The sequence below is a fragment of the Corvus moneduloides genome, chromosome 5 (assembly GCF_009650955.1).
Source record: "Corvus moneduloides isolate bCorMon1 chromosome 5, bCorMon1.pri, whole genome shotgun sequence".
NCBI classification, from domain to species: Eukaryota; Metazoa; Chordata; class Aves; order Passeriformes; family Corvidae; genus Corvus; species Corvus moneduloides.
The window spans coordinates 5,394,388-5,404,947 of NC_045480.1; the positions used below are offsets into that span (position 1 = coordinate 5,394,388).

The 10,560-nt window shown below is 53.2% G+C and overlaps 2 protein-coding genes across 8 annotated transcripts in view; one reads left to right on the plus strand and one right to left on the minus strand.

The window, feature by feature from the left end:
* Positions 1-4,872, minus strand: part of LOC116444334 — a 26,873-nt gene extending 22,001 nt beyond the window's left edge. For 4 of the 7 annotated variants that reach the window (XM_032109646.1, XM_032109649.1, XM_032109642.1 and 1 more), the window contains exons 1-2: positions 4,796-4,872; positions 1,905-1,990 (exon numbers count right to left, since the gene is read on the minus strand). The gene's annotated coding sequence lies outside the window, so the exon portion shown is untranslated. Of the gene's footprint in view, positions 1-1,081; positions 1,202-1,904; positions 3,010-3,531; positions 4,118-4,795 lie in introns of those variants that run through there. The other 3 variants (XM_032109645.1, XM_032109644.1, XM_032109643.1) reach the window with 3 other exon arrangements.
* Positions 4,378-7,856, plus strand: FOXI3 (forkhead box I3). The gene is made up of 2 exons (XM_032109640.1): positions 4,378-5,189; positions 6,341-7,856. The coding sequence occupies exons 1-2, from the start codon at positions 4,487-4,489 to the stop codon at positions 6,928-6,930; spliced, it is 1,293 nt and encodes a 430-aa protein (XP_031965531.1). The 5' UTR covers positions 4,378-4,486; the 3' UTR covers positions 6,931-7,856.
* The last annotated feature ends 2,704 nt before the right edge of the window (positions 7,857-10,560 follow it).

The window sequence follows — 10,560 nt, forward strand, 5'->3', positions numbered from 1 at the left end:
ACTTGCAACTGTCTCACTCCCAAGGTGTCTATTTAATCCCACTTTTATTAGGAGCACAGCTCCGGGTAGTTTACAGGGGTTACAAACAATGAAGCTTTTATCAAAACTTCAGCTAATCAGTCACTAACAAGCTCTCACTCAGGAAGGGGCTAGGCAGGCCCAGGCTAAAACTAACCTGAGGGGATAAGAAAAAGGGGGGAAAAAAGGATTGGGAAGAGGGCGTTCTTCTCAAACTGGATTAGTGCCCCAGTCAGCCACAGAAACACTTGTGCGAGCACAGCAGCCACAAAAATCAGCGAGAAGTGGACACAGAGCAGAACTGCTCCTTTCAGCCACGGTGTTTTCTCCCAGCAGCCTAAAGTGCTGCAGCAACTACAGCTTGAGATGAGCTATGGTTTATTCCTTGCTTTGTGGCCATGTCCAGGGGCTCCATGACACTCAGCAGCATGGAAATGCACTCAGAAAATATTAATATAAATATTCCAAAACGTTAGCCCTCAGTCTGCAGCCTGCAAAGTTCAGCAGAGGCCGTGAACTTGAAACAAAACCAAACCAAGCCTATTGTTGGTAGTCTGAACGTCATGAGATGAGAACACCTCCCTAGGAAATGTTGTAGAGCCTGAAAAATCAAAAAAAGGTTTGAAAACCTCTGATGTTATCATAAGGTAAGTTGGCAAAATTAGATGCCCAGAACTTCAGTCCAGTAGATGACTAGATACAGAGAGGGAGGAATATACATCACTCTCCTTAGGTAGGGGATAAAAATTACTTTAACCTGTGTACACATACACAGAACACCCTTCCCAAATTCACAGCAGTGAAACATCTATTGCACACCATCATATATTTTCTGTTAGCCATTTGCAGGAAAAATCGGGGGTTGAGTGAAAAAAAGAGATGTTCTTAAAGCATATTAATAGGTGTAAAGTACCCAAAATAGGGAGGAATATGCTTGGCTCTAAGGAAGGGAGTGATACTAGATCTTAAATTTAATTTGAGCTGCTCTTAGTCAATTCCTTATTGTTCTTGAGGGTGGAGACACTGGAGTACTTCAAGAGAAAAGATAGTTTTTCCATCTTGCCTCTGAGGATGATGAACTCATTCCCAATTTCACCGATCACTCTGGAGAAATTTGTAGAAGAGTTCTTAATGAGCAGATTGTATGTGGACCATAGATTTACCACCTTGCTCCTTGCCAGCCCTGGGGAAAAAGTGAGACTTAGATTGCAAATGCAGCCAAAACAAACCAAACCTGTGGTTCCTCCTTCACTGCAGAAATTTGGAGCCATTGAAGGGATCCTGGTTTCTCTATCCTCCTGGTAAAGCCAAGAGCAGCCAATATGGGCTCTTATGTTCTGCTCCACCATCACATACGCTGTGCCTAAAGCCCAGCATCCTTGGGAAATGGAGAGAGATCCAGCTGGGTGCAGGTATCTGTCCCCACTGCTGGGCTGGGCGCTCAGGTCTGAGGCATTTCCAGGTTTCCATGTTCAGCTGCACACATCTGAGATCCACAGCAGGAAAGTGAAGCCTGTACCTACATGTTCAGAGGAGCAGGGCCTCAGAGGCAAAGCCAGTGTCTTCCTACAGGGGGAAAGTGCTGCTGCATGCACAACAAGGACAGGCACAGCACCCAAGCCAACAGTGGGGACAGCACCAGGCAAAGATGGGGAGGACCTTGCTCTCCCTCAGCACTTGGGAAGCCTTGAAACACCTTCTAAGGCAGCTGGCTGGAGAAGTTTGCACTTAATCACAGCTGGCTGGGGATACAGCTCAGCCCAGCTCGAGGTGCCACGGGCTCCTCTACTCAGCACACCTCACTGCCCACTCACAGAGACAACAAAGCTGCTGAAACCCACCCCTAAATCTGCTCCCAGTGATGGACAGTAGCCTCAGACTCTTACCTTGAAACTGATTTCAGTTTTGTGTTTCATCATCTCTTGCCAGCTCCCCGGTGCGTTTCTGCAAGGCAAACGTCTCCCAGAGCTCTCTGGAAAAAAAGCAGCACTTAGAAAGCAGAGAGGCAGAGTGCTGGATCTCTTCATGCTCTCCTCATGCCTTGGCAGAAGGGAACAGCAACAGGTCTGTACTGAGAGCTGATGATGTTTCAAGGCAACACTGCACGCTACTTGCAGGATAAATGCATTAAGAAAATTAAATGTTTTTACAGCTGTCACACCATCAAAGCTTTATTCTCTCCACTCTTTAAATTAAGTGTTGGTTTGCATATCCATGCCATCCCAGCTGTGTAATAACCTCTCTAAAGCTATTTTTGTTTCACATTCCTTACTATTCAGTAAAGCAAGCTGGAGTTTTCTGAGGACACGTATTTTTATTAGAGCTAATTCAGCATTATTTTCTAAGCCGTTTCCTTTGTTGGAGGCAGAGAAATCAGCTAAAGGAAGCTCGAAGGCAGCACCCCTGCCTGTGAGGGAAACTGCCTTCCCCGCCTCGCCATAGCCGGGCTGTTCCTCTAGATGGCTCTGCCTTTGCCCAAAAACATCAAATCCCTGGAGCAAAAACCTCAATTTCGAGAGATACGGCGATCCCACTGACTGCTCCTCTCCCTCCTGCAACGATCGAGGGGGTTTTGATAAACACAGATTTGTTGTAATTTTAGAGGATAATATTTTCGGCTTAGCTCTTCAAACTCAGAGGAAAATTGCTTTTTAAAACTCTGCCTGTTTGTTGTCCTTTAAATGTCCTTTCTAGCTGTGATTTCCCCATAAAGTGCTTGGTTTGGATGCCTGTTGTCCCGTCAGACTTCAAACCGGCATTTTCCAGCGCGACCCTGCTCTAAAAAAGATGAGGAGCTGTTATAAATCTTAAGGGCAAGGAAGCTGAGAAAGGAAAAGGCACCTTGCGAAACGTAATGTAAACTTTTCTCCTGCTGTTCTGGGTATCCAAATACACACTGGAAGGTCTTTCCCCATGGGATCCAAAATAAAATCAGCAACAGTGACGGAAACAAAGTAACAACAGAAGAATGAAAAAACACGTGCACACACACAAAAACCCAACAAAACAAAACAAAAAAACAACAAACCCCCCAAACACCTCTCCTTATGATGAAAGGAGAAAACCCCGAATCCTAGTTCTTTAAGACAGTCATCTTTAAGTTATTCTCTGTCTCAAAAAATGCTTGTTCACTTGTTTTAAAACGAAATACAAAGTCGAAAATCCTTCGGCTATTATATCCCTGCTTAGATCACACGGGATGAAAATTTGGGATTGGAGACAATTCGGAAAAGCTTCACTGGTTTACATGTGTTTTTGTAACTATTTTATGAAAGGCATAAAACGCAAAGGCTTCTCCCAAACACTCCTCTGCCCCAAATCCTGTTGTCAGACCAAGACACCCGGCGCTTGCAGAGAGCTCTTCGTGTATACACCAGGAAAGGGCATTTTTGGGCATTTTTACCAGCAGAAAACTGAATAACAACCCCATTTAAGAACGGGGGATGAAATGTACGACTTATGTATCTGGTAAGCGACCGAAAAAGACTCTCTAAATCCTCCCGCACCACTGACCGTATTTTTGTTGTTACACGTGTGCTTTGCCCCGGACCAGAAGATTTGCCGGAGCTGGTCCCTGTGTACATCCCGGCTGTCGGGATCGTTACGAACACCGAGAGCTTTTTCTCTGCAAAAGGATGCGCTTTTCCTGAGGCTGCCCCAGAGTACTAAGGCGAAAATAACTTTTATTCACTAAATCTCGCCCCGCGCCCGCCAGCCCGCTCCGCCCGCGGTACGAGCGAACACGCCGGTGGTGTTCGTTTCTTTAATTTCGGGCAATTCCTTATCCAAAGCTAATGAACTGCGACCTCAGCCCTGGCTGCTGAGCGACGGGCGGCAAAACTACACTTCAGGAAGAGAGTTTAAGCGAATTCCACCCTTCGCGTTCCCGTCGGGGGAACCGCAGCGATGCTCATCCCTCTCCGACCTCTGCGTCGGGGCCGAAGGGATCGGGGGCGATCGCATCCGTGGGAAAGCGGGATCGCATCCCTGAGCCTTGAGGCAGCGCGGACAGCTCCGGAGAGGGGGCGGCCGGTGCGGAGGCGACCGGGCAGCGCCGGGAGAGACCCCCAGGACGGGGAGGGGGGGGATGGGCACGGCCCGAGGGGTGGGTCCGGCGCGGGGATTCTGCCCCCGCGCTGCCGGGAGCCAAATCCCTGGCGCCTCCCGCAGCTCCCCCGCCTGTCCCTCCCCCATCGCCGCTCTCGGGGCCCGGCCTTGCCCCCCTCCGCCTCCCTGCCCGCCGCCGAGCCGCGCTACTGGCTGCTCCCTGCGCGCCGCCGCCGCCCGCCCAGCCCCGGCCCCGGCCGCGGGCGGGGAGTCCGGGCGCACGGCAGCGCCTATAAGGGCGCCGCGCCGCAGCCCCCCGGGAGTTTTTGGTCTGGGGCCACCGGGGCCGCGGGGCGGGGGGTGTCGCCGGGAGAGGACGGGAGCGGGGGGGAGCGCCGGCCGCCCTGCATGGCCAGGGATTATGAGCGCCGGTGAGTTGCAGCAGGCGCAGCCCAGAGCCTCGGCGCCGGCGGCCGCCCCCGCGCCCCCGCAGCCCCGCAGCGCCCAGGAAGCCCCCGACATGGCCGTGTACTGCAGCGAGAACTTCAGCGTCTACCCCCAGCCCAGCCTCCACCCGCCCGGCGCCGCCGCCGCCGCCGCCGCGGCCGCCGCTGCCGCCGCCGCTGCCGCCGCCTCCTCCGGGCAGCGGGCGGGCGGGTACGCGCTGGGGGACTACGGGGCTCCCGCCAACGCCGGGTACCTGTGGGGCATGAACAGCCCCGCGCCCTACCTGCAGGGCCCGCCCGGCGCCGCCGCCGCCGCCGCCGCCGCGCCCTTCCTGCCGCCCGCCTCGTACGGCTGCTCGCGGGGCGGGCAGCTCGTGGGCTCGCCCCCGGCGCCCGGCTCGCCGTCGGCGGGCGGCGCGGAGCTGAGCTGGCTCAGCCTGGCCAGCCAGGAGGAGCTGCTGAAGCTGGTGCGGCCGCCCTACTCGTACTCGGCGCTGATCGCCATGGCCATCCAGAGCGCGCCCGAGAGGAAGCTCACCCTCAGCCACATCTACCAGTACGTGGCCGAGAACTTCCCCTTCTACAAGCGCAGCAAGGCCGGGTGGCAGAACAGCATCCGCCACAACCTCAGCCTGAACGACTGCTTCCGCAAGGTGCCCCGCGACGAGGACGACCCCGGTGAGGTGCCGCGCCGGGCGGGAGGGATGGCGGGGCAGCGGGGACCGGCGGGCGCGGACACCGGCAGCACCGTGACAGAGGGGCGGCAGCGTCCCCGTGGCCGGCGGGTCCCTTATCCCTTTCTAGTCGGGCGCTGTCCTGACACCGCGCTCCCCGTCCCCTCGAGGCCAGCGCTATGATGAGACCGCGCTTCTCCATCCCTTCTAGTCGGATGCTGTCATAAGACCACGCTCCCCGTTCCCTCGGGGCCAGCGCTGTGAGGAGACCGCGCTTCCCCGTCCCCCGCGCTCTGTGATGTGACCATCCCCTTTCGCCCCAGCCCGGCCCGGCGCTGTCCCGCGGGAGGTGTAGGCGGGGTCCGGCCGGCCCCAGCCCTCGCCCCCTCCCCGAGCAGCCCGGGAGCGCCGGTTGTGCAAGGCCCGGCTCCTTCGGCCGTGATTCACGGCTCCCCTCCCTGGCCGCCGCTGTCCGGCCCGGCCCCCAGGGCACAGCCGGTGCCCGGGAGTGGGCGGAGGCGCGCCCGGGCAGCGCTGGTCCGGCCCGGCGGGGCCGGGACGTGCCGGGCTGGAGCCCGCTCGGGACATTGCGGGGTCACTGCGCCCGTCTCGGCCGTGGGCAGGAGGCGAGTGGGGACAGCTGATGCCTCCACAGCACCTCGCACCAAGTCTTGTGCGAGGGGCAGCTTGTCTGCAGCCCCCGCAGTTCAATGCTGCTGGTCTGCTGTCCCCTCGGTGTGCCTGAGTGTGCCAGCCCACCTCTCCATCAGCTCTTCTGAGAGCCATGACCCGGGCACTTCCTTGTCACCCACTGCTGAGCTGGCTGTGAGGCAGCCAGAGCCAGGGGAGTCCCTCTTCACATTCTCTTTAGCCAGGTCTGACGTAGAGGTGCAGATCTGTTTATGCTTTGAGATAGGGAAGTTCTCCTCTTCCCTGTGGCCTCAAGGTTCACTTGGGCATCAGAGGGATGGAGGAGGAAATATCCTGGAAACAGGTTTTGGATCCATGTACTGGATAACAGAGGGAGGAAGAACAGGTGCAGGAGAGATGTGGGTTCTGTGCCAGTTGGACAAAGACACGGATGCTGCTTATCAGTCAGCAGTGGGGTTGTCACAGACGCTGACTTTCTCTCTTGTGTCTCCTGTTTTCCACCAGGGAAGGGAAACTACTGGACCTTAGATCCCAACTGTGAGAAGATGTTTGACAACGGGAACTTCCGTCGCAAACGCAAGCGGCGCTCTGAGCCCAACGCGCCCGCGACCGCCTCAGCAGCCTCCTCTCTGGGGGGCCTGAAGGCTGAGGAAGAGCGACCCATCCCAGTCACAGGCAAACCATGTGGAAACAGCCCACCCCCAGAGCTGGACCCCTCACCTTCTGCCAGGGACCATCCCAAAAGCTCCTCTCCCTCCAGTATCATTTCATCCACCCCTAGCTGCCTCAGCACCTTCTTCAGCGGCATGAGCTCCCTGAGCGGCGGAGGCAGCCGGCTGACAGGGGGTCTCAGCAGTGACCTGCATCACAGGAACTTCTCTGCTGGACAGCTGAGCAGTGGCACTTTCACCCCTTCCAGCAGCTCTTCTCAGGAGGTGCCTTCCCCAGACCAGCTGCAGCGGGTCGCAGGACCTTCCCCTGCCTACTACAGCTCCTTCCACCCCAGCAGCGGCAGCCAGGGAGCCCAGTACAACCACTACTACAACTTCACAGTCAACAGCCTCATCTACACACGGGATGGGACAGAGGTGTAGGATGCTGGGGCAGCCAGCCGGCCAGTGCTGCAAAGGGAATGGGAGTTGGACCATGCGCTTTTGCAAACAGCATTTCAACGTGGAGTCTTCCCAGGAGTTCTTCCAGGAAAATGGATCTTCTCACCTTTCAAAATAAGAACACCCCTTAAGCACCAGCAGAAGGCAGATGCAAAGTTTTTTTCCCCATCGTGGAAAACATTAGGTGGTGTAGATGTTTTGCCATCTAAATTCTGCAAGCGTGAACTGAATTAATGTTTTCAGAGGTTTCTAATCCTGAATGTAGAACAAGAAGTTTCAAAACCATAACCATAAAGTGGTATTGGCAAGAGCCAAGCGTAGACATCCAGTGAGTCTTAGAAGAGAACAGGAAAACAAAAATGAAGAGATTTCTTATGAAGTGCCTTGTACAATGTATTAAAAAACTCTTCTGCCAGCAATTGCGTCTGTAAGCCCTTGCTTGTGCCCTGATCCTGCAATATGCAATGCACAGGGGGATACCCTGTATAAACATCCACCCAAAACCTCCTCAAACTCGCAGAGGGTCTTCCTGTGTCTGGCATATTGTACAGCAGGGCCGTGTCTTGTAAAACCATCTTCTTTCCCTGAGCTTAGTACCAAAGATAACTCTAGCCATGCAGCTTTAGCACAAGAATAAACACTGGGGTATTTTTATACATATTTGTACGTAATGTATCTCTTCTGTACATACGTTTCTATGTGGTTTTGTATTTGTAAATTATGCTCTGGAGCTGTACTTATTTATAATGTGTTTTAAACTTTGTTAAAGTTTATTTTACTTTGTTTCCCCCCTTTTTGTTGTTTTATTTGTTTTGAATTTTTTGTTGGTTTTGTTTTTGTTTTTAGTGTATTACTGAAACTTTTCAGGCTGAACAGCTGTTGGGAATAAAATATTAACAATTGTTAGATATTGGCCTGGTTGTTCATCAGTATGTTTGAGGTATTTTAAAACTCTGTGGGAGACAGGTTTTTCTTTCACATCGTTTGGGGTAAAAGGTGTAAAAATTTACGAACAATTTTATCTGTGCAGTAGGATGGAAAAAACCCCCTGCTCTGCACCAAAAGGAGACTCATCTGAGCTGGTTTGCAGTTTCTTGGAGTCTCACTGTGCAGTGTGGGCACTCTTGCGTTTTTGTTTGTTTGTTTTTCTCAACGGTCTGAATTACAACTGTCCTTTTTCAGCCTGATTTGGTAAAAAAAATAAAAACTTGCAACAGTAAAAGAGGCGGGACTGGTTTCAGCACGGTGCCAGCTAGCAGGAGGCTCAGTCCGTTTTGCAAATCAGTTTGTCTAATGGGATTGCACCTGCTTACACTGTGGGCCAGTGAAGAGGTGGGACCAGTCAGCTAGAGGGCCAGGCAGCGCTTCTGAGAACCCTTCCTGATTTCCTGCTGCTGGGAAAGGAGAATCCGTCCTCCAGTAGCCATTATGCTAAACAATCAACCCCTCATTCCTGCCGTGTTCACGAGCTGTTTGTCCGGGGCCGTGTGCGGTTAGAGCATAAATGTAAGTGTCTTCATGAGGAATGTAGCATCAATAATGAAGTTAAGCATGAAATTGCAGCTGTTTAACATACAGGCATCTGCCGTGATTTAAGGCCATCCCTGCAGGCTATTCAGAACACAAAATAGTTGGCAGCGCCTCCGCACTGGCTACCTGCAGAACATACAGGGCAGTGATGCAAGACAAACCGCTGGCCTGATCCAAAATATAATGAAGCCATGACGAAACATCAGATGACTTCCATGTGCTTGGGATCGGGACCAAGTACTTGCCCCAGCACTGGCCAACCGCCCTTTGTGCAATCGCTGAGACCAGTGGGTGGCTGGCAAGTCCTGCCTCACCCCTCTCCCCCTCACCCCTTCCCAGCACAGATACCATCTTCCTGGCTTTAGGGGTAATTCGTCCTGATTTTAATTCCATCTCAGGTGATGCAGTGGCAGTGATAATGGGAGGGAAAGGGCAGACTACTACTAGGAAAAGGACAGGGTGGTCAGCCTTGTCCTGCTCGAGTTCAGTCCCACCAGTTTGATCTAAGAGCAATGGAGGGATTCCCAACACCTTTGAAAGATAAAGATCCTGTCCCTAAGTAATCCAGGAACTGCATACTTGTGTATCTAAGCGACCAGTGCACCCCTTCTCCACTCTGCCAGCCTGCTCTCAGACCTTAGCAAGCATTGGGCCAATGCAGGATGCTTGTGTGTGTTCAGCTCATGTTCTTCCGCCTAGATTTATTTCAGCATTTACCCTCAGTCACTTCCATCAGCTGTGTTTCTGCAGGCATTACACCTAAATGTCTGAGGATCCAGAATCAATGGCAAATTCATGTTGCCACCTCCATCAGCCGTATGTTTCTGCACAGTACCCGTAAACATTTTCTCCTGAGGATCCCAAATCTGGCAGATTCGTGTTGTTGGGTGGCCTGCACCTGGCAGTATGTCCTCAGCCATATCCCATGGCTCAACAGACCTTGTGCCACATCGGTTGGCAGGGGCATAGCCAGAACCTGCCAGAGCAGAGTCAGAGAAGGATTCACCCACTCCAGTGCTCCAGCCCCTGTCCGGAGTGATGGTGGTGGGCTCGAGGGAGGCTTTGGCAGGTCTGACTGTCCCCAGTGCACCTGTCCAGCCATTAGCACCAAACTGCTTCTTCCAGGGAAAGCACATCCTTAGCTGTGGCCCCTCCTGCAGAGGAGCCACCCCCGATGTGCTCAAGGTAAAGAGACACTTGAGAGGAGATTTCAGCAAATAGACACCCATCGGCAGAGGAGACGAGTGAATGAGCTAATGGCAGCCTTTTAGGTTTCCTTTTGCCATTAAAAGAGACTTCTTTTTAACAAATCTTGGGAGAGAGAGGGCAAGAGGATTGTGTTTAATGAGAGGCACTTAAAAGCAGCAGGGCTTTTGTCATGGGTTTAGGGATTTACTGAGATTCCCCGATTGAAGGTGGGGGAAGACAAAGGCAATTAGCCTGCTGTCCCACCCTGAGAGTCCCCACTCCCCTATAAATGCCAAGACCATGCCTGAGTTGGGCAGTTCTCCATGACAATGAGCTTCTTCCCAGCCCGGGTCAGGTGATGGCCCAGAAGCCCGGGGCATAGCCCACTCCCAAGGAAGTCAGCCAAGAATTGTCATTCCTTCGGAGAAAGGCCCAAACTTCAGGCGTCCATCCTCTCTGCCCTGGCAGCCACGGGGATCACTGGGTAAAATGTGTCCTTCACAGAACTTCTGGCTCTAGGGGAGCAGTGATTTCATGCGGGTTAGCTGGTAGCCCGCAGATCCCGGCTGCTGGTCACTACAGTTAAGCACTGCAAGAAGTCTCATCTTTGCTTATTTTCTCCACTCTTTTTAGGCATCCGGAGAGGTTCCACCCCAGTTGTGGTACTCAGTGTGAAACCATGGTTGTGCTGATGACCACAAGCACAGCTGCCTGGTACCTCTGCAACACTCCCAGCACACGCAACTCCTAAAAAAGGCATTCCCTGCTTGAAAAGAAGTGCAGTCCAGAGGCATTTCAAGAGATGGGTTGGATCAGTAACAGAGATGCTTGCTGGCTCCTACGTGTGGCACTTCTCCAGCACGGGGTCGTTTAACTGCTCAGTGCTGGCCTTAT